This window comes from Dreissena polymorpha, chromosome 11 (genome assembly GCF_020536995.1).
Source record: "Dreissena polymorpha isolate Duluth1 chromosome 11, UMN_Dpol_1.0, whole genome shotgun sequence".
Classification (NCBI taxonomy): domain Eukaryota; kingdom Metazoa; phylum Mollusca; class Bivalvia; order Myida; family Dreissenidae; genus Dreissena; species Dreissena polymorpha.
Window position 1 is genome coordinate 59,829,991 of NC_068365.1, and position 24,802 is coordinate 59,854,792.

The window sequence follows — 24,802 nt, forward strand, 5'->3', positions numbered from 1 at the left end:
GGAGTTCAGCTGTCCCACCATTATTAAATATCGGGCAATATGATGATTTAGAAGAAGATTCGCCACCAATATTGACACTTAGTACTCGCCACCAAGATGGGATGATGGACGACGAAAGCACGAATGAAAAGCCAGAAGACTATGCCCCCGACCCACGGGAATATTATTCTCACCTCTACCGTGAGAGTGAGAGGCTCTCAACGTTTCATGACTGGCCACATTGGGCAAATGTAACTAAGGAAGAATTGGCCAAAAATGGCTTTGTGTACCTACATGTATCTGATCGCGTGCAATGTGTGTTTTGCAGAGCGAGTTTTCTAGCTTTAAACCAGGTGTTGTTGTGGCAAATGAACACAGGAAATATTGCCCAGAATGTCCTTTTGCGCTTGGATATGAATGTGGAAATATACCCATTTCGTCGGGCACGAGAGTTTCACAGACGACATCCGTAAATGCATTGAATAGAACAAATCGGGTCAGAACGATTGCAGCTGGAAACTTTGCTTATTCTTCGCTTAGTTCAGACCGGATTCAAACAGCTTCAACTCTAAACAGAGCCGACACTGCCGTGGTCGTCCCAGAATTACAAAGTGTAGCAATCCTGTCATCAATTGATTCAAACCAAGGAGCAGCATCCTCTATAACCGAGCCCAAGTACCGTGACTGGGCTGACGAACACACAAGGTTATTGTCATACAGGGGATGGCCCGCACACGTGAGACAAACTCCGAAAGACTTGGCAGCTGCTGGCTTGATGTATATGGGTAAACAACCTTGTTATTTAAATTAGATATTGTGCGTTTATTTTTCTTAGGGATATATTTTTGAAGACTATAGAAAAGAATTATTTAACACTATACATTTTGAGTTGGAGAATTGTGCGAATTGAAAAAAAAATATGCATTACCTTTTTTTCCCGAAACAATATTTAAATTAAAAAAAAGAAACACAGACTTAATTACAAGTTAAATGGCATGCTTATTTGGCAATGATTTCACTGTCATTCTAGAATCAATAAAGCTCTAATGATTCATATATAAATGGCTTGCGTTCTGATATTATAATAATATATTCGTGTAAATTCTAAAACATTTACATGTTTGATCGACATACGGTACCCGTTGTAATAAATAATAAGACACTTTGCCGTATTAAGCCAAAATGCTTACGTGCATTAATCATCTTTTGTAGGTCAGGCTGATCGCTGTAAATGCTACTGGTGCGGAGGTGAACTACATGGCTGGGAACCAAACGACATACCCTTGGTAGAGCATGCAAAATGGTTTCCACAGTGCGGCTTTGTAAGACAACAGAAGGGCGTTGAATATGTTATGAACATCAACCATGGAGAGGGGTTTACAAATAACAAGCAGACAGCTCAAGAGCAAACAAGACCGGCATCTGTTCCAACCAGCCAACCTGGTCTTCTGGTCAACCGGTCAGACGGTTCAGTTGTCGTGACTGCACACGGTCAACTAGTCGCCCAGCCCAGTGATGCGACGGATGATGCCACAAGTCTGCCAAGTGCGGGCGATCAAGGGCTGGACCATGAACCACATTCTGACCATCTTTTTAACCAAAATTTGCAAGATCAGAGATTTATGAGAAACTATAGTTCATTACCCTCAACTAGAATTCTGTAAGGTGAGTCGAACTTTAAGAAACATAGTATTTGTGTCGATGTTGATCCGAAACTGCCGTTTACCAAAACTGTGTTGAATTTGAACAAATTAAAACACTTCTGATTACAATATTGTCAAATAGATATGCTCTGTTGTTACAAGTAGTAGTTTGAATTTCGTAATTCTTTCATCTAAAGTTGGTTCACCACGTCATTTCAATGATCCTTAATTTAAACCATAACACATAAGCTTAAGGTCAACTGTAGATGACGTTTTTGTTTTCATAATAAAATTTTATTTTATAACACTGTATGCATATTTTTAGAGCCCACTAAAGTCTTGAAAGAAAATGAGAGCTGAAAGATCAGCGTGTGTGCAAGATCTGCATGGACAAAGGAATGTTAACCATGATCATGCCGTGTGGTAACCTGGCAACCTGTGAAGATTGTGGTGCTGTTCTAGATACATATCCGATATTGAGAAATTGGATTAATGAAAAAGTGAGTGTCTACTCTACTGCATCGCATTTATCATAATATTTCCTATTCTATCTGGGTAGGCTTGAAAGCAAAAACTACTACCCTCAATCATCGGGCTACAGGCAATACAAAAAAAAATGAGGAGAAGAGGCATATAAAAAGTAACCAGTGCAATAATCGCTACTAGAATATGTTAATTTGTGGTCCGAATTTTTTAGTCTGCATTAATGGTTTTGTGAATGCTAAGGTTGTGTATTTATTGTAATCACAGACTTTGGATCATACTTAGGAATATTTTTATAGTACTAAGAACTTGATTGTAGCTTGATTTAACGTGTTTTGATTTTACTTTGGAGCTGGCAATGATGTTAAAGACATGAGATTATGAGCAAGCATTTATGACGAAAGAAACATTGACTTCAACTGCGAAAGTTGTGTTTTTTGTCTAGTAGGTGTTTTTCTTATATTTTTAAAGTCTTATTTATTTTTAAAGTCTTATCATTGATGTTGTGATTAAATTTATAGTTTTATTCAGTTTATACAAAAAAATGAGATTTCCACACATTTTACTCGTGGTATTCGTAAATTTAGTTTTACCAGTTTCTCTAGCTATTATTGTGTGCTATTTTATATTTACAACAAATGTGTACTTTTATTTATTTGCTAACATTTTTTATTTCTTTTTTAAACATTGTCTTGTTGTTTATGTGTTTACTTATACAGGTATTCTTTTTGATATTTTACTGAAATACTGAGATCTCAACATTAAGTAATACATAAAGTGATATTTTTATATTTATATTTATTTATTCCATTATAAAATTACATGTACAATCATAAAACAAAATGATATTTTTTAAATGTATGTTCATTTATATTAATACTTAATGTTTACATAATTTTGAGGTATAGTCATGTTGAAAAGTACAGTTAAGAAGATATATGAATACATGATCAATACAATTTCTCTAAATCATCTAAATAACTATGTTTAAAAAATGGAGTTAATACTCTTACCTTTTTGACATCAATTTTTCTATAATATGAACAGTCAATGAATTGTAATTTACTCTATCATATTCAACCAAATGGCTTGCTATTTGGTTACATATTTAGTTTGAGATTTGAATATATTTTATATAAACAAATGTTGCCGCTTATATGGATTTTTATACGAAAACAAATATATTTCCTGTTATTGAGGTAAATATACAAGTAATAATTGTTCGTTACAAACGAAGACTTTCCCCATGACTGAACATTTTCACGAAACGGCACAGGAATGTTCTTTTGATTAAATATAGATTAACAAGAGAGCCAAGACTGCCCATTATCGATCACCTGAGCTAACTGGTACACCAATTGTTCACAAATAAACCTAGTTGTGCACTGATTTTGAGCGAGACTCAAACATGGTCTTGATGTCATAAATATGTATTCAAACAATCTTTTATCATGATTTACTTATGCATATGGTCGATAGAGCGGTATTTCTAAGATTTGGCACAAAAATTAATGTTCAACGCACTTTATCCATGTTCAACATCGCTTAAATGATTTCAAGATTATCAATTCGACTATTTTAATCAAGATTGAACCTAAACTGTGATCTGTAAAGTGGCAACGAGGTTTAAAAAGGTTGACGCATTTTCGCACGGTCACAGACGTTAAACACAGATTGATCACAAAAGGTCTAAACTTTTTTAAGCAAAACAGCTGATGGCAGCCATACCAATTAATGGACCGTTTTCGATTTACTGGTATTTTAAAGTATGTTACATATATATATATATATATATATATATATATATATATATATATATATATATATATATATATATATATATATATATATATATATATATATATATGGTCTTAAATACTTCGGAAGTTTCAAAGCCGATGAAAATGGAAATAATTCATGTTTGCATATACATGCTTCTCCGGAAACGATTTTACAGTCAGTATTTAATTTCGATCAAACTGCAAAAGTTCTCAAACACTTTTAATGATTTTTCTTTATAGTCAGCTTGATCAAGTGTTCGGTAAAACTATTTAAGCGTTTCTATGACCAATTGGTAAATGGAAAAAAAAGTGATCATGTTTGACAGGGAAGATATTTGTGTTAGGCTTTTGCTAGTATTGTACTCTAATTATTAGCTCAGGACACATGGTCTCTTAACAAAATATTTCAAACCAGTCATCAAAATTTTAAATCAAATTTAATTTTACGTTTTAACCAATCACCGATTGCGTTTTCCCGGCTGTAGACCAGATGGCCATTGACCAAAGAGATCGGATTCAATTTCAAATAAACCCCAAAGGACGTGTGTTGTAAATTTCCTTCTTTGTCTCCAAACCGGAAATATATTCAAAATAGCCTGTCTTTTTGTATCTCAATTTTACCTGGAGTAAGGATGACTGGGCCAACGACCGGTTTTTACCAGATACAAGCGCAATTCATTATGGTAATGATTCTGTGTTGCTGAATATTACAATACTTTAACATGTGTACAATTGCCGATGTGGACTCTCATTAAATAACAATATTTTTCTCCAATAAATGTATAGTGCGCAACTAATCTTCAATTCTTTTTTTGACATACGAGAGATATTGTTTGTAATATGTGTAACAATAGATTTAATTGTGTTCTCCTTAAACAAACACTTTTGACCTAGATTTCTTAAGGTGAGTGTGCAACGGGAGAATGCTTATTTGAATATTGCAAATGTGTTTCAGTTTGAGGAATGCAAACACTTGCAACAATGGAATATTTTACCACAAACTAAATATAACATACATCGGGGAAAACATCTTCGACGAAACACCAGAACTGAGGAAAAACATTACAACTGTTATTCAATTCGTGCCTTGAACATAATGTTGTTATTTATTCATAAAATGGCTATTTAATGAGCATACGAAAGCGGTCTGTTAAAACAATTACTTATTTCCAATGCACTAGGTCATTTCGATAAAATCATAAAAAGAATGCTTTTTCAGCGTCATGCGAAAATGGGTCTTGTGGCGTTTCGGCTAGCGTAGCTCAAGCACAGCCTTTGCATTTGCACAGTCTGGTCAGGGGCGATGCTGTCCGCTATAAAACACCTAGGTTTTATGGTCTCATAATGTATCTCCTGACCAGACTGAGAGATGCTCAAACAAGGTGGGATATAGCTATGATGGGCGCATATGGCATAAGACCCATTTCCGCAAGATTCGGGTTATAAAAAAAATCTGATTGCGAATTGCAAATGGCTCATTTTAGCACAATTATTTTCGATTTAAAATTGAATTAAAAATAGCAAATACAGCAATAATGGTAGCATATTCAGGCGTTCAGGAACGATTTCCAGACATGCTTACCGAGTACGGCAAAAAATTATGGTTAGATAATTAAAAGAGTTTCCTCTTATCGTGACCCTAGACTATTTCGGTGGTGTTTGTTTTCTCATTTTGAAAGCAAAACTGTGTTTATCGAAAGTAAATTATGTCTTCCTGTGACGATTTAGTAACCGAGTAAAGAAAACCCCGAAATTCTGCGAGATGGATTTTAACGCGTAATTGTTACTGGGCCATAATTTGTGTCTATGTGTCGTTTGAGCATGCAGAGAGTAGTCCGGCATTCCTTACACCGAACAGTGTTACATCCTTTACACTGTGCACAGAGAAAGTAATGAAGACAAAGTTCAGGGGATTTCTCTCGAATAAGCCTATGAAATATCCGAATGTATTCATTTGTGTCTGCTGTCGTTATGTTAAGGTCATTCAAGGTAATAAGCTGGGTAAAACATCCACGCCGAAAAAGCGCTTTGGTGTTCTATACCGAAGTTAAGGTCAGAAACTGGTTGACATCGTGTGAATTGCTAGGGTAACAAGTAAAACATCAACAACAAAACAAGATCAACAGCGCTGTCTTTATGACTACCTAATTCGTCAGTAAAAAAGTAAATTTTATTTTATATTCTAACACGGCACGCGACTTGTTTTCTATAGACAAAGAAGGAAATCAAGTGTGGGTTATTCTGCAATAAATTATGGACGGAGCTTAATGTTTCGAAAATAGTTCCGAATAAATAAAGAAAAGAATGCAGTAAAATGCACGTGCTAAAACCCGCTCTAAAAAAATGCAATAAATGTAGCATGTAAATAAATGAAATGAAATAACAAATTGTGTATTTGGTGATAAGTGGCATAACCACGCCTACAAAGAATGTTATTTGTAAGGAAACCTAATTCAGAAAACATTTATAGCATGTCAACTTTTCAGTAGCATCAATAAACGTGACGTCATTAAGTTTCTACGATTGTTGCTTTCAATGAAAGTGACGTCATTTGCAAAATATTTATGAATGAAAACGACGTCATAAGTTTGTACAATTCAATGACGTCACGAATAGTGAACTTTGTACTACGATGGGCAGAGTATTGAAAAATATAGTTCACGTCCTAAAGCTTGGACCAAATCAATCAGAATCGTGTTAGAATCGAAATAATATTTTTCTATGATGGTTTGTTGTCGAATAACCCACAGTAAGTTGTATAGATGCGTGTTATCAAATCACTCGTGCTTCGCACTCGTGATTTAATTCCTACGCATCTATATTCCTTACTGTGGGTTATTCGACAACAAACCATGATAGAAAAATATTATTTCTTAATTAACTGGTTCTCATTATAGATCTACCATTTTATCATATTTTCTATTCTTACAAAACGTACAAAACGGACATGTTTTTGTTATTTTGTCTAAGTTATCTCTATAACATAAATAGTATGATATACCGTGCACACACACCTCAACATGTTCGTTAAGACGCACTCTTTATAAGTTTGAACGGGTTGTTTTCATTTCAAACTTGTGATTTAAAAAGCTATAACCTAATTTGAAAAAATGAGTTGCGTCTAAGATAATGCAATAGCGAACAACTTCAGAGCCTTCAGCGCTTTGATTTTAACATGACTGAATAACACTGCACTTGCGTATGTATCAATACAACTTAAAATACGTAGGAGCATGTGTCTTCGAAGGCGAACACACGTCATATGATAATGTTTACCTCGCCAATTGATGCATACAGTAGGTCATACAAACACGATCAACGTAAAATAGTGTGTTTACTTGAGTGTTTAAAGTGTTTATCCACGTAACCGATGACATAGACGATTAAATTACCCTGGGAATAAGTAAACAAATCATTCGGCAACTTTGTCGTTGTTATTTGTTATTTGATATTAAATGAAAGTGAACATTCAGTTTTAGATGAAGATTAAGAGAAATAAACAAAACACAAATTAAAGATTTCACATCGCGAACAAAGAATGTTTATTCAAAGAAACACTTGTTTTTGTATATTGTCGACCTATATATGTATTAGAAACAATGGATAATTATTATGCTTATCAAACTACTACCTTAGTAATGTGACATAACAGTCAAATGTATACACATCCAAGTTAACTATCAGGCCTTTTAATATGTTGTATGGCTTCTTTTATGGATCGATTTGCAATTATAACGACATAAAATAAAATAATTCTGGGTTATGACCTTTGGTCAATACAAGAAAAGATTAAGCGGATGCATTTGTTTATGTCATATGTTGCTCTGTTGAACGTATGAGTAAACACATTGTTAATAAATTGAATTGATGTACAATAGCTTTATTGTTTTATTTTCATTAAAAGAACACGCGGTTGCTAGGGGAGTAGCTAGCATTTGTTTAGCAGTAGGCCCGGATATTATACAGAAAAACGGTGGGGGGGGGGGGTCCGGGGGTACTTCCCCTAAAAGTTTTTAGACAAATAATAAGATAAGAAAATATAAGACTTTGGCCTGTTTGTCTTTGAAATTTTACTGTTTTATCTCAATATCAGAGAACTACATTTTACTGTATTATGTTAATACCAGAGAACTAAATTTTAAAACAATATGGAACAAAGAAACATTTAAAACACTCCACTTATTCACAAGTCAAACCATGGGAATGCTTTCCAATAATACTGTCTGCATGTCTATAACGCCACCGTAACGTGTTGAGTGTAAAACTTACTTATAGTCGATCTATTACACTTATTGTTCTAACAAGTACATAATTACATTAAATCAATATTTTTCACTTAGCCGAGGCAAATGTGTTGATGATTTCATCGATCGAAACATCCGTATCTCTGTGAATGTGTAGGAGTCCTAAATCAGACAGCCTTTCACCAGACATGGTGCTTCTCATGTACGATTTGATACGTCGCATAGAACTGAAGGAACGCGCACACGAGGCTAAGGTAGCTGGCATTGAGAGCAGGATCGCTAGTACATGGTGTACAGCCGGATATGCTGCCTTTGGTGTAACATAAAGAGTATCGATTAGAGTGCCTGGCTTCTCAACGTTGTTGTTCCACCGTATCTTTCAGCGCCGAACTTCACCCGCAAATGCATCACTAGTCGAGTCTATGTCGCTTTCATAACTCGTGTAGATTTGATTTATCTGTTCGTCATTCAGGTTATCCAACCGTGTTGGCAGAAGTAGCTGCGCACAGAACCTTTCCTGGTTGATGAGCACCCTTTCTGTGATCTTTTCAACAAGGTGATCGACAAAGACTTTGAACAAGGCAATCCGCCAGTATGTCAACGGATCTCGTATAGCGTAGTTTGCCCTGTCCGCCGATTGGGATTTTGACGAGTTACACTTGCATCGATCTAAATTTAAATCGTTCAGTATTAACGTGTATTTTTTATGTCCATAGATCATAGAAAGACTCACATACAAATGGACTTAATAATAGTTGTCCTAAATTGTCAATCTGATTGGACCACAGTTCATCGTTAACTATCGTTAAAACGTTATTTATTCCACTTTTACAAGGAACTGTTTATTTACCTCGCTTATAGGTCTAATGGCGAAGCCGGGATAAATGGCACCCTATACAAAATAAAAATCGACTAAGTGTATGTTTTATTCACTGAACACTTATCTTTTGATGTGATAGTTTGGTATCACTATTTTTGAAAATTTCTGGTGAATTTGTTGTTTTAACTATTCTACTTTCTAATTACATCTCTGTCATGTAAGTATTTAGTATTTTGGAAACTTACATCGAATTCGGCCGCTATAATGACAGCTTTCTCGAAGAACGCATGAAACACCGCATCATCTTGTCGTTCAGCACGAAGAATGCTTGTTACAACTCCAGCTTCTCGCACAGCCCCTATCAAGTTCATATCGACCTGAAATCGAGTATCAAATTGTTGTCTGCTGGCGAGAAAATGATATTTTATTTTTATTTAATGCTTATCAATCAATATAGACATGTAATAAGTCAATAAAATCCTATAAAAACTAATTTCAATGAGTTTATACATTTTAAATATCCGCGGTCATAAAAATCATTCGGACTGTTCCTTAAAAATCCAACGATAATCGATTACTACTTACTGAAGTGTTGAAAGGGAGACAAGTAGATCTACATGTAAATCTATGTAAACTAACAGCAAGTCACGTGAAAAGAAGCGAGCTAGAATCTATGCACATAGAAAGAAGTAGAGTTGATAATTGGAAGATATGTCCTGTGAACACGACCAGAATCCATTGTCTTAGGATTATGTCAATATGAAATGCAGATTTCTAACACATCACCCCCTAAAGATCAACATTTTAATGCGTTTTTCGAAGTTGAAGTTTTTTTTTTCATGTTTAAAAAATTGTAGACCCGGGCCTGCTATGCCTAATAGCAGCTAGGCCCCTGGTTGCGTGTTTACATATGTGTGTTCACGATAACGTACGGCTAAGTTTGTGCTTTGTAATTGATGCCTTCAAACCGGTTTAAATCATCCAATCCAAGGTTATGGTCTCAGTTTGTGTTGTGTTGTTCTTTGTTGTGTCCTTTATTGCATATGTCTCTTTTCATATATTGAAGACTATCGAATGGATAGCTGGGTGTCTCTGTGTGTGTTGTCTATGGGGTAGCAATACTCCACATATTAATATTTCAACAAGAAAAAATCTTCCGCCACAAGTGAGTGAACCTGTGCCCTTCCGGTTCGAAGACAGATCCTCTACCGCGACGCCATAAACGCTCGCTCATATTGCAAGGCAGTATACGTGCAAAGAATACCTAACCGTACTACATACTAACCCATTTGAAATTCTTCCACGCATTTCATTTGCAAGTGCATCTGTAGATTTTTATAAAGATAAGAAAAACGTATATTCATGTGTTATTCATATTGGGCGCAAATGAAACAAATCTAGAAAAGATCTCCGACCACACTGGGGATCGAACCCAGGCCTTTCCGGTTCGAAGGGAGATGCTTTACCGCGTCGTTATACAAGCTATAACAATATATATATAAGATTCGAACCGACCAAAGATTATTTTCACATACATGACAAGGTACCTGATTCAACATGTATTATACAGACAGCTACATTATACAGGAAGCTCCTCACTTAAAGAAGGTAAAAAATGTATTGTAATAAAACACTTGTTTCTTTACACAAGGCATCACATATGGTACTGAGGTTAATAGCAACGAACGAGACTTACTTAAACTTTGTAACCGTCAGTTACACTAAATCGTTGCCTTGTGATGAATCACACACATCGTTACACGAGACGTATTTCCGTAGTAATACATGGATCTTACGGCAAGACTTGCCTATTTGTGTGTACCATGTGTCTGCTTATACATTTGTGTAACATATTTAATCAATATCGCGAGAAAATGTGATGTACTGTAAAAGGTCACCTACTGAACCTTAGTCAACCTTACTGTGAAAGGTCACCTACTGAACCTTAGTCAAAAAGCATAGTATTCGACTGTTCATGCGTTGTATGTGATTAATTCTTCACGTGATTGTCACGGTCAGCTCAGATTAAACTCTGGACCAAGGGCAGATCGGTTTGATGCTACACTCATTGTTTTTCTTGCGTCATAAATTTGCCGTATCGACTTCAATCTGTTCGGAATTAAACAGTCAATGCCGACATCTGGTCTAGGCCGTGAATTTCACTTCTCTACAGCAACCTCTGCATGGAACGTTGATAACACGGTTGTGAGAATATTACTATTGTGATTGTTTTTCATTTATGATTATTAATATTTCTGATGTTGTGTTGGTTTAAAAATATTCTGTTTCGTTTATTGGCCCTTAAGTAGTTATAGTGAATGGCTGCCGTAACAGACATGACTTAAAATAAATTGTTAGTTTTTTTTTTCAAAGTTTACAAATAACAGTTTTCCAAATTTTAACCAATGGTGAATCATGCTTTGTTACATGTGTACGTATATACTTCATAAAATTTTAACGTTCAAATTATAGTGAACGGCTAAAACTAACAGGACGTACTTGCTCATATAAATTTAGAATTCAAAACAAAAAGATATCATGGCTTGTCTTAATTAGATTTTCAGATCTGAATAGGTTTATTCTCATTGCATGTGTATCATCAAATGCAACATATGCTTATTAATTCATGTATTTCATAATGAATTTTTTATTGAGCTCTTGAGGTTCTCATCAACAAGTACTTTTAACACACAGAGTGTGAACTTCTTCAATGTGAGTCGATGGTTATCTCTGTATGACTAGAAAAAACTACACTACACAAAAGAATCCCCTACTGGAAATACTTAAGTATTCATATCCTTCGACTTGTACTAACACACCATTATATTTGAGTATTTCCGTCATTTTTACGTATCCCTCTTCAATATAATTGGGAAGACTGTATTGACGTTCGGTCACGTATTTAAATAAGATTTAAGCGAGATCCGTAAAAGTACAGTACTCAACGATTCAATAATATATGTCATTTGGCATTCCCCATTTGGCTAGATGGGAATCCAGGCGTTTGACATTTGATACCGATGTAGAAACTCACTGGGTAATTATATTGTTACGTGGTTTCGAAGAATACTTCGTTGTTTTTCCCATGTCTCAAGTGTAAAGATTAATTTTGTTAAGTGATGCTTTTTCCCACTCGAACGCCATTCATAATTCTAGAGCCATTGTCAAATACGTAATGTAAACACTTATATAACTCTTAAACAGGAGTGAATGCACAGTACAAATACAACAACATGTATGGTCAAGGGAAATACTGATGAGGAACAACAGTATTTCTCACATCACTACTGAACCACGTTTTTATCTACACATAATAATAATAACACAAAACGTGATTGTAACAACATATTTGAGTATACAATAATTGGCCTTATAACACTGGTTCTGCAGTGTTAGTGTAATGGCATATACAGCATAGGATATTATTATTATAACAGTATTATTCGCGCATATATTAATCACTTTAGTAACGTAGTTTTATCACTTGTACAAATGAGCAAAAAATGACTTTAAAGTAAGTTGAACAGTAAAACAAACTTAAAAAGTAAATTACAATACTTTTCATTACATAAGAGGAAGGAAGTATGAGAAACTTCTCAAAGAAACAGGTGCAGATTTGAACAAGAAAAGCTGTGAAAGTTTCAAATTACACAGAGGAACAATTTTATTCGTTGGATTACCGATGCGATACCGGAGTGAATAGCGATCGATAACACACTGTCAGTTTAATTATATGAACTTTTTTCCTTAACCATTAAATTAAAGCATACACAAACGAAGACCGGATTATTTTGCAAGAAACAATCCGTATTTATTAAATCTGGAAAGGTTCAACCGAGTTAAATTTCAATACGTGTGTGATAACTTGATATGATTAGTTTCGTAAAAAATATCATAGCTTGCCGAGTTTTAACTGCATACTTAAGGTATCAATTACCCATACACCATAGTATTGTTAAGTCACTGTTACCAAGGGCTTTGCACTGTTACTAAAAGTAATTGTACAAGTGTATCTGTTGCAAAAAAAGGTTGAGACGAGTTTAAACATGAGTGATTTCTTAGTTACTTAGCTTTTGCAATATAACGCTCTTGTATAGTAGCAAAAAAAACGATTTACGTAATTTTCTGACAAATGTTATCAACTTATCATTTCAATTAAATTTAAATTTCCCCAACGAGAAATAAGGTTTCTAGTTAGCGCGCTGGTTTGTCCACAAGTTTCTCAGCGCAGTTATCCGGTTAAAGGCCTATCAAATAGGTATGGGTTACTAAATAATATATAGGATTACACTGCAGAAAAAGTATCAGGCGAGAAATTCTTATTAACACGACTGTTTTTTTTTATTAAAGCAAGTGACATAGTGTCTATACTTTACATGCCAATATAGCTGAAAGCCCGTTAAAATAAATACCAACAATATGTTTACTCTCGCTTTTGGTTGCACGTTTTTCACAAGATAACTACATTTTTTTATTCACATTCATACTTTAAGCTTGTAGATATATGAAAAAATATGGTTAGGTGAATGTTATCGTATTAATGGTGCTGCATTATTTTCAACATGGTTACCTGGCCATAAATATTGGCGACGTTTCGAAGTCGATTAGTATAGAGATAATGCCGATTTGAAATGTTTTTCTTATGAGTTAACGTATGCGTTGCTTTAAACGAACCTATACAAATTTTACATGCATCCCATTCAAACTATATTTAGACACTTTTGTATCAGCAGTTTCCCACGGGTTAAATTACATTTTTAAAGTAGCGCAGGTGGTTTTACTTGGATTTATTCGCTACTTCTAACAACCATACTTAATTTCATGTTTGCGTGTTATATACGTAAGTTCGAAACTACAACGGCCATTCAAATACAAGTGTTTGCCTTATTGTTTTTTTTTTAATTGTTTCACTGGGTGAAATATAAGTGGTTACCTTAGCTATCCTCCGGGAAGATAATATAAAACATGTAAATATGTGTATATAACAGTGAACTCTAATTAAACGGTCTGCGTTCAAAGTATTTCAACCAAATCATTTAACCGGAAAGCACTTAAACATTATACAACCACCAATAGCCGCATTAGTATTGTGTTAATGTACGATGTTTAAATTTGCTGCATCTAATGTTCACAAGACGCGCACCAGTTCGTTCCGGTCTTGTTACAGAGTGTTAACAAAACTCTTAACACTATGCGATATGAAGTTCATATTTTTCATTCATGCAAAATGACTGTTAACATATTGACGCAACTACAAAAAAATAATTATGTAAATACGACACGAATATGACGTTGGTAAACACCACCAAAGGAAGTGCACTTGTACTTATATTTCCATGCACAAATTTGGTTATATATCACATTTCCACTATCACATTTCTGATTTTCCCCAACATCAAAAACTTGCGTAGACCGAATTATGTGGTAAATTTGTTATGCATTTAAATAAACAGGGCGTTCTCTTATCCCTTCCAAACTGTAAGCCCTTGAAATTACACTTCTTCATAATAGCCTCATCGGATATGAATATCATAACGTTTTAAGTGTTCAATTGATGTTCTTAAAATATCAATGTATTACATATAAAGTCGTTAAATCGAAGTACAGGAACCTGTATGAACTAGAGCTTTGTCACAGACGTGATGTTTACCCCTACATGCTGCATTGACACATAATGTTTTGCCTGCTGTCTTCACAAAACAAGAGATGCTTATTTATGGCGATTTTTAAGAATTATTATGCCATTATCATTTATTGCCATTTTGACCTTTGAACGCTTTAATTCTTTTGCATGACCCGCCGTCCAATGACTGTGAACAAAATTATTGTATAGAGTCATTTTAAAATCTCACAATGAATGACAAAGTTATAGCTCGGACAAGCTCATTTATGGCTATTTTGACTTTTGTACTCCAAGTGTGACCTTGACCTTGCATAAATCGACGTTATTCTTTCGCATGCCACACCTTCCAATGATTGTGAACAAAAGTACCGAGTAGTTTTAAAATCCCACAGTCAATGTCATAGGAATGGCCATGACAAGATCATTTATGGCCATTTTTGACTTTTTAACTCCAAGTGTTACCTAAACCTTGGAGATATCGACGAAATTCTTTCGCATGACACACCGTCAAAAATTGTGAACAAATGTACCGAGTAATTTTAAAATCTCACAACGAATGACATAGTTACGGCCCGGACAAGATCATTTAAGGCAATATTTGACTTTTGAACTCAAAGTTTGGCCTTGACGTTTCGAATGAAACACCGTCCAATGATGGTGAACAAATATGCCAAATGATTTTAAAATCTCACAATGAACGACATAGTTATGGCCAGGACAAGCTCATTTATGGCAATTTGTGACATTTGAACTCAGAGTGCGACCTTGACTTTGCATATATCGACTTAATTCTTTCGCATGACACACCGTCTAATGATGGTGAACACATGTGCCAAATGATCTTAAAATCTCACAATGAGCGACATAGTTATGACCCGGACAAGCTAATTTATTACCATTTTTTACATTTGAACTCAAAGTGTAACCTTGACCTTGTAGATATCGACGTAATTCTTTCGCATGACACACCGTCAAATGATGAAAGAACCAATGTGACAAATAATGTTGAAGTCTCACAATAAATGAAAAAATAATGGCCCGGACAAGCTCATTTATGGGCATTTTGACCTTTGAACTCCAAGTGTGACATTGATCTTGGCGTTATCGAGGTACTTCTTCCGCATGACACACCGTCTCATGATGGACAAAAGTACCAAGTAATTTTAAAATCTAACGATAAATGGCATAGTTATGGTACGGTCAAACTTTCGTGTTAAAACGCACTTAGTGACCACATGACATTTTAACCTCCATGACCTATATTCAAACTTGACCTAGACTTCATCCAGATACAATTTCTGACCAAGTTTGGTAAAGATCGAATTAAATTTTCGGGACAGACAGACCGACAATGTTACTCCTATATAGCACCCCATTACCAACGGTGATAGGGGTTTAAAAATAAAGCATCTTATTCATGATTGAATGCAGCCGTATATGGACATGTGATGTACAATCATAGGTGAAACTGATTTATGGTTTTAATATGTAGGAGTTAGACACCGCATTATGAACGTTTCATATGCGATATTTTTACTTCTACTTTTCTCACGATTAAGTTTGAACGAGATGACGCGATATGACGCACGCTTTAGAATAGCTTTATCCTGTGTTTAGGCCACAACAAATTGATTAAATGTTCGTCGGATTTGCCGCACCTAAAAATCTTAAAACTAAATAAAAATATTTTTATTTTTATTTCGCGCCCGCAGCAACAATTTTGCTCCGCATGTATTTGTTTACAGATTTAGTTTAATTTAGCCTACGTATTTTACGACTTTTATAACGCTTTGCGATAATAATGAGATTGGTTTATGGTAAAATAATGGCGGCGCTCGTCTGCATAGTCGTGTCGGCGAAAGACACCAATGGTAATTCAATTTTTTCTCCTGTGGCAATGTGTCACCGGATTACGGACGATTTTAGCGATTTATTCATCGCAGCCGCATCATCATCAGGCCTCGAAATGTCGCCCGAATGCGTGAATTCTGTAAATATCTGCAGTAAAGTTGGTAGTAGCGATAGAATAAAAATTTCGAACATCAACATGCAACTAAATGTCGCAGTAGAACTTGACAAAAAAATGGTCGAATATACAATTAATTCTGCACGACTTCCATCAACAAGTTCAAACTCCAATGCATTCACAGTTTTAATGAACAAGTCCAAGGTATACATTATGCCCAAAAAATATGAAGTAAACACAAGCTCAAAAGTAAAGAAACTTTCTGGTCCACAACAACTGTACTGCGACTTGATTGATTGGGCCCAAAGTACTGGGTGTGGATGGCCATCTAATATTGTCGAGGACAGTGGAAAACAAGCCCTAAAATCTCTCAGCAATGCCTTGTGGTACGTAGATCACTGCCATGCAAGACTGAAAGATGCCAGTTGTCATGTTCCAACTGAATTAAACAAATTTCAAAATTACAACAACTACAAATTACTTAGGCACAGACCACCTATTGTAAAGGCAGCCAGACTTGGCGAATTGGTTGGTGATCTATACTCCGCCCTTAGTTTGCCATCATTGAGTGATAAACGAAACACAGTGTTAGCCAAAATCATGGGTGAATTAGCAGAATCTCTAAAACAATACAAAGACAGACTTGAAGATGATAACCAAAAACACCAAAACATAAGTCATAAAAGAGAAACAGCTAACTGCGGTGACTCGAACTCGGTTTGCATAGATCCTGTAACACCGTCCAATGTTAAAGAAGAATATAGTCATTTAAACCAGACAGTAGTGAAAACATCAGATTATACCTATGTGCACCTTGACAAGTTTTGTCCCGATAATCGTATTGAACGCGCAAATTCATCAAAAACCTTCGTTTGTCCAAACCGATTATGTTGTATAGGGTTGCTTATGGAGGAAGCATAGGAACATTAAATTTCATTTGGAGTGTTCCAGTAGGTCAAACAGAAGACAAAACATCCCGCAACATGAAAGTTATCTCTCAAATTTCAGAAGATCTTCCGACGTTCTCAAGCAGGGCTATGAGACAAGAATTTATTGACAAGTTTATAAGTTATGTGAAATGCCCAAAGTCAGTCGTTAGACACATGTATTTTAGCCTAACAGGGCATGAAGAAAGTGCCAATTCTTCCAGTGAAAAAGAAATGAATGAAAGGGTGTCGAAGATCATAGGCGCAGATGACTCTCAGTTATTGATTGATTTACGAGCAACTAATGGCTCTGATACATATTATGATGCCTTTTTTGAAGAAATGGGAAAGTTCTTTGAAGAACAGGTTTTACAGGTCAGTGAAAGACGAAAATGTGATGAAATGTATTTGCCATTGGCAATTTCAATAGAGACTTTAAAGAATGACATTTGTAAAAGAGTGCCTGATGGAACACCCATTCCTAGCAATGAAACGATCCGACTGCAGTTTTGTCCCAGTAATCCATTTCATAAGACTGCTTTAAGGTACACTGGTCAGTTCAATGTTAAATTCCGTGTGCAGACACGCCAGGCAAGAGTTTCACATCCTGATTCACACTATGCTGCAAAATACTTTCAGTATATGAAAGAATTTTGTGTGATGTTTAGAGACAGTGCTATGTTCTTATGCATGGACGACAAGGCAATAGTTCCAGTGGGAGAACAAGGAATCCCTATATCGACTGGAGTAAGAGGGCATAACAAGGTTCTAACACCTTCAGAGGGACCTGTATTAGTTGCAACTGACCATGATTTTCATCTTTGCGGTCTTGTTCCTTCAGTTGTTCTTGTCACAGAAATTCCTAGGGACTCGAAAGACAGCTTCTTTTCAGGGGACATGCATGTGACAACAAAAGAAAAGGTATTCAGCCCATCTAGCCCATTTAGACATGCTGCTGAAGTTATTGAACTCGTAAGATTAAATGATGCCTACTCTGCAGATGGATTAAATTTGAGAACCCCAATCATGTGCCTTTATACTGATGGAGGACCGGATCATAGAGTCACTTATGAAACGGTTAAGTTGTCGCTCACTCTTATCTTCATGCATTTAGATTTGGACATGCTAATTGCACTCCGAACGGCACCATCACATAGTTGGACCAACCCAGCTGAACGTTGCATGTCCATTTTAAATTTGGCCTTGCAGCATGTTGCGCTAGACAGAAATGAAATGGAAGAGAAGTATGAACAGATGGTTAAAAACTTGTCTTCTCTAACTGCAGTAAGAAACCAAGCCAGACTAAAAGATGGTCTGAAAGAGGCTTTCAAGAAAAGTATGGAACCAGTGGTTGATCTTGTGAACAAACGTTTCTCACAAATGAGCTTGAAAGGAAACCCTGTTAAAACTTTGAAAGGGGTATCAGATGAAGAGATCACATCCATCTTAGATATCACTGGTGTTGGCTTTGGAGCAGATAGTCCAGTAGCCACAGCTGACACAAAAAGCGCTGAATTGAAGAAAAGCAAGCATCTGCAGGTAAAACAAACTAAATTTATTTTTTAAAGAAAAATGCATAGATAATGTCCTGCTTGTCTGGAAATGATATAATAATTGTTGTTCTCAGTAAAATTATATTGATATAACTGTATATTGCCCTCTACTAAAATTGCTTATGGTCACTGGTTACATAATGCATATTTATATTAGTTTTTAATATGTCACTTCCAATTTAAGTATTTGTTTCGCATTAAATTAATATGCGCCAGTGCGTATACTATTATCTGACAGAAAAACAAATAAAGGTTTTTAACATTCAACCTTAAAATATGCATCTGGCACAGGCAAGCAATTTGTCTAGGTTATGGAAAGTTTAACTGTGTCGCTTTCTGAGAAAACTGGGCATAATGCATGTGCGTAAAGTGTCGTCCCAGATTAGCCTGTGCAGTTCGCACAGGCTAATCAGGGACGACATTTTCCCCCTATACTGGATTTTTGCTAAGAAGAGACATTATTTAAACGAAAAATTCCATAAAAGCGGAAATTGTAGTCCCTGATTAGCCTGTGTGGACTGCACAGGCTAATCTGGGATGACAATTTATGCACAAGCATTATGTCCAGTTTTCTCAGAACAATACACAATTATTCAATTTTAAAAGTTAAATGTTTACCGGGTAACATTATTCATTTTTTATTAAATATTGGATATTGTGAAGGCTATGCTGTCTTATTAACAATATTAATGAAAACGTGTGTTTATTATATTTTATAATGAAAAATCAACCTATGTATAAAGATACATCTTGTTTAAAAAATGACAAAAAAACAACATGTTATTAATATGGAAGAGCGTCTATAAACATCAGTGTCCTTTCTTCTAAAGGATTTCTTTGAGAGGCATGCAGAATCCAGCCACTACTGCTTCCAGTTAAAGAAGTGTTCATCCGATGAATGTGGCTACTGCTCCGTTAACCCAGTCCGAGATCAGGATGTTTTTGACCGCCTCAGGTTCCTCCCTGAACCAAAGCCTGACGAAAATGGTGAACACTACCTACCATTCAGTGAGGTAAATTTATCGCATTTGTATTCCATTATATGACATATTTATTGAATGGATGAAGTTGTGTAAATTACAAATATATTTTGGAAACTTACTTTGGCATTTGAAGGTTGTGTACCTGTGCAAATGGTCAATAGTTACAATTAAATTTGAATAATCAATTTACTCATGTTTACTTCATTGATCTGACAACATATTATGTTCTGCCTTTTGTTTAATAAAAAGGCATAAATATACTTAACTATATACCTTGTTGACATTTTAGTTAACTTAACTTGTCCAGCTGACATGTAGTTAATTTAATGATTTAAATGATAATGTGTGACTATTGTGTTTAGAAACTGGAAGCAACATTTGAGATAAGGTTTAAACATGCCAATTCAATTATATAAATTATAATAACATAATAATAATTCCAGTTGTTTGGGAAAGCCCTGACCCGTGACAAGTACAGACCCTCAACCAGACCATGTGGAACCTATGATGAGGAATTACAAAACCATGATAAAGAGAATCGAGAAATTTTGAGGGTAATGATAATTATAATATTTTAGAAGCTCGCAAATCACTTAACACTTTATTTCATGTTTATATTATTATATTTAGGTCAAACTGTCAAACCTTATTGTAAGGTCGCCTTGGCAAAGTGGATATGGTGTCCGCCTAGCGACCGAGAGGTCACGGGTTCAATTGCCATAGTAGGAGCGTGCTTTAGATCTCCCCATAGACACCAAGTACTGGTTCTAGTCCCAGGAAAAGGACTCTAGAGCGTTTCAAAAAAGCCTAAGGCTTTCAATGCAATCGAGCTAAAATAAATAGGTTTAAACTAAACCTCATTGAATTACAACTGTGATATTAAAATAAAAATCAGAGAAATATTCCAAGTGCATTTTTGTTGCAGTATACATCCGTTCCTTCTTCCACCTGGCAATTGGCAACACCAAGAGAAAAAGTGATCATGTCAAAATGATATCATGTTGTCAACATTTTTGCAGGCTGGAAATTGAAGCGGGCATTTTGCCATAAAAAGCATTTTTTAAATATTTTTGCTTTCATTACACTATATCTTTCCATGTTGTTTTAGAATGAGAAGCTTCGAGATGCTGTCCTTTGCGGAGAATGTAGCAGGCCAAGATGTGTCTTCAGTCCAAACAAGCTTGACCGACAACAGGTAAACGTTTTGTAAAAATACAATCTACAGCGTGTTTCAACATTATAGGATCATAACATGTTGGTTACATAATTTTTAAGAGTCTAAATTAACATTTAAACATCACAGTTATACACAGTTTGGCAGGATTATAAAAAGACACGTATTGATCCAATAAATTGATATGAATGATACATATTTTTACAGATCAGAAAAAAGCTCTTTGGCTTGTTGGTTTGCAACTTAGAGCCCGAATATTTTTTGTTAATGTCTGATTAAACACGGTATGTGTTAATATATCACCAGATTGACATTGCAAAACATTGTTTTTTATTTCATACCATCAAAGGCCCATTCAAGATATAAATAGTTGTAAAACAAAAAATGCATTGGTAAATGATAATCTTAATATGAAGGAAATGCATTCGTTTTTGCTTTGATTTGAATAGGTTTCAAGTCTAATAATGCTGCAAACACAAAGGTTGGGAGGCAATTTATTGGAGTCACTCTGTCGGTCAATCCTTCTGGCAATTTGTTTGCATGCGAATCACCATGAAGTGTAGATTAACATGACACAATTTTCACACATATTGATTCACTTATTCCTTAGTTACATGTATGTGCTCTTGAACTTATCCAAGACATAGCTGCCATCAATTCCATGTCTATGAAGAGGCTTTGGAGAAGTATTACAGTAATAGAAATTTAGTAATATGGGAAATTTTACTAGCCTGAGTCAGAATTTTCGAGCGCAGCCATTTGTGTACATTTTGTTCAAAATAACAGACACAATTTTTTTTTAATTTTATTTAATCCTTCAAATACATGGCAATTTTCTTCGTACTTTCATCTTTCTGAAAGTAAGCTTCTAATGGCAGTTGATTAAAGTTGCTTAAAGTTGCTCAAATTCTTTTTGGAAAAAAAATAGCGAAAATAAAATTAGAAATTGTTTAATATCTGTTTTATGAGTTTTACAAGCACTTTAGGCTGGTAAAATTGGGAATTTCTATAAGCCTGAAAAAAAGACCATAGATTTTTTCTGTTTGGATAGGGCGAATAATGATGACTGTCAATTTTGTGAAAAGCTCCATAACATTTCACTTCCTTGCAGGAGGAATTCTTGCGGAACATTAAGGCATGCCATTCGTATATCTGTGGAGATCAGTTGGAAGATGCACCTGACCTGTATGTTCGGAGATGCGTGACCTGCAGCTCTGAGGTGGAAACAGCTTATTTCTCAGCCAAGTGTCGGCATTACCTACCACCAGTGTGCATCCACTGTGGATCTCCTGACTGTCTGTTAGATGACAACGATGCATATATTGCAGATTTGTATACAAAATATTCCATTGTCAGGCCAATTTGTGTGTCTTGTCGACATTCTGGAAAATAGGCAAAAACATGGGGCGCCAAGAAGTTTTTAAAAAAACAAAAAGTCAAATGAACTCATTCAAGCCTTCAAAAGTTCTTACTTTGATTTGGTTTGTAAATGAGACCAAAGCAAAAGTATGTGTTTATGATGACCATCATCATCATGTTTATAAATGTTAACATGTTGTGATTAAAAATGAAAAATCATGGATTGGAATAAAGAGCAAATGCTTTAACTTTTAAAAATATTAGTGTTTCGTATTTTCCAGTTTAATTTCTATTTCTACAGATTTTAATTGTTTTGTGTTAAGATTAAAGTTGATACTAGTCATTTGTGATTGCACTTTTCTTGGAAAAGTATGTTTTATTGTAAATTGATGTGTTTTACAAATAGTCACGCTAAATATTGTTCTACTACTATTGTTATAAATATATATTATAGTACTAGTCATTTAATAAATATACTAGAACTGATACTAGTCGTTTTATGCCCCCGGTAGGGTGGCATATAGCAGTTGAACTGTCCGTCTGTCTGTCCGAAAACTTTAACATTGGCCATACTTTTTGCAATATTGACTTGATATTTGGCATGCATGTGTATCTCATGGAGCTGCACATTTTGAGTGGTGAAAGGTCAAGTTCATGTAAAAAAATAAATATATATTTTCAAAGCGGCGCAGTAGGGGGCATTGTGTTTCTGACAAACACATCTCTTGTTTGGCACTCAAATTAGACAAATATATGTCACTGTGCTATGTTAAAATAAAGGGCTCCTACTAATCACATCTATAAATAGTTTTGATTAAAAGGCATGTGTTTTATATTAAAATAAAATAACTATCTGTTTCTTATTGTTCTTTCATTAGGAAGTTATGTTTTTTTTTACTTTACAAAACTTAAACTTCTCATTTCTAATTTTAACATTGCTAAACTAACCAAAGTAATGCATTTGAGTATAATGTATACTACTATAACCTATGATATTTAGAACTAATACAAATTGAAGATATTTCTTACGCTTGATGTTTAGCATATTATTTATTGTCATGCTATTTAACTTTCATTGACAGAAGACTGAGCTTCTTATATAACTTTGCTAGTGAAAAGTAGTGTACCATGTTAACATTAAGTAGTCACTACCTGTTGTGAATAAGCAGAATAACTATTGGAGAATATTTTGTTTATCATACTTTAACAAACATTGGACTAGAGTTAAAATAAGTTAGTACTACTAAATGACCTTGTGTTTGTATTTTGAAGATATCATGCATTTATTTGGCAACAAATATCAATTTACAGAGACAATATATCTATTTTTTATTTTTCGCTCTTCGCTCGCCTGTGATTTTTTTAAAAATAGAATAAAAATTAATTTATTTTTATTTCGCTCGCTCGCTCCATTTTTTTTTTGGCTAAAATCCGTAGAACAAATCATCAATTTGTTGTGGCCTTATATTTAAATAAGTTAACTGACATCATGCGATTTCTTTTACGTCCATTAATTGTGAGGTCTGCAAGCGGATATAACACACCGTTAAGTTAAAAAAACACTGAATTAATGACATGACTTTATTATAATGTTAAATAAGTCATTAACTATATTCGTGGTTCCAACTTTTTTTTTCCAACACATTTTATTTCATGTCCGGTATCAAGTACATACAGAAACACATATGTACACATCTAAGGTAATAATAAGTTATCTGTATACATATGGATGGTGACATACAATGTTGTTGACATACAATGGTGTTATCATACAACAGTGGAAAAATATCTAGTGTACATTTACCTTACAAGAAAAGAAAACTTCAAGATAATACACAAACTGAACTATTTTACAAAAAACATATGCATTTCCTCTAAATATTATGCTCTTAAAGGTATTAAAAATACTATGTTGATAATAAGATCGCAGGCAGTACTCCTTTGTTGGCCATATATCAAATTTTACAACACCATATGCATTTCCTCTAAATATTATGCTCTTTACAGAATAAATAATACTGTATTAATAACAAGGGAGATTATATATCCAATTTTACAAAACATATGCATTTTCTCTTAAATATTATGCTCTTAATAAGAGTGTAAATAATACTATATGTTGATAACAAGATTACAAGATTATATATCCAATTATGACAAGGAAAAAAACACAGGACATTTAAAATTTGCAAAATTAGAGCAACTGAGGAGAGGCTCTAAATATAAGATAGTTTCATGTAATTTTGTGTTGGAAAAACACTAAAAAAA

General features: G+C 34.7%; 3 protein-coding genes across 5 annotated transcripts in view; all 3 read left to right on the forward strand.

Annotated features, from left to right (window-relative positions):
* LOC127849567 (E3 ubiquitin-protein ligase XIAP-like) overlaps positions 1-3,853 on the forward strand; it is a 68,824-nt gene extending 64,971 nt beyond the window's left edge. Inside the window, exons 3-5 of the mRNA XM_052382282.1 lie at positions 333-764; positions 1,192-1,644; positions 1,948-3,853. Of these exons, the coding sequence (XP_052238242.1) occupies positions 333-764; positions 1,192-1,643 (884 nt within the window). The 3' untranslated portion in view covers position 1,644; positions 1,948-3,853. The remainder of the gene's footprint in view (positions 1-332; positions 765-1,191; positions 1,645-1,947) is intronic.
* LOC127849572 (uncharacterized) overlaps positions 1-24,802 on the forward strand; it is a 247,385-nt gene that overhangs the window by 139,616 nt on the left and 82,967 nt on the right. The gene's annotated exons all lie outside the window — the stretch shown is intronic.
* LOC127849557 (uncharacterized) lies at positions 17,701-23,386 on the forward strand. The gene is made up of 5 exons (XM_052382261.1): positions 17,701-19,004; positions 19,849-20,031; positions 20,445-20,555; positions 21,110-21,196; positions 22,287-23,386. The coding sequence occupies exons 1-5, from the start codon at positions 17,808-17,810 to the stop codon at positions 22,566-22,568; spliced, it is 1,860 nt and encodes a 619-aa protein (XP_052238221.1). The 5' UTR covers positions 17,701-17,807; the 3' UTR covers positions 22,569-23,386.

Excerpts from the sequence above, each read along its gene's own strand:
- LOC127849557 (XM_052382261.1), top strand. The coding sequence starts at position 17,808 with ATGGGAAAGTTCTTTGAAGAACAGGTTTTACAGGTCAGTGAAAGACGA. Across the intron at positions 20,032-20,444 it reads ACTACCTACCATTCAGTGAG|TTGTTTGGGAAAGCCCTGAC; the intron begins GTAAATTTATCG and ends TAATAATTCCAG. Across the intron at positions 20,556-21,109 it reads AGAATCGAGAAATTTTGAGG|AATGAGAAGCTTCGAGATGC; the intron begins GTAATGATAATT and ends ATGTTGTTTTAG.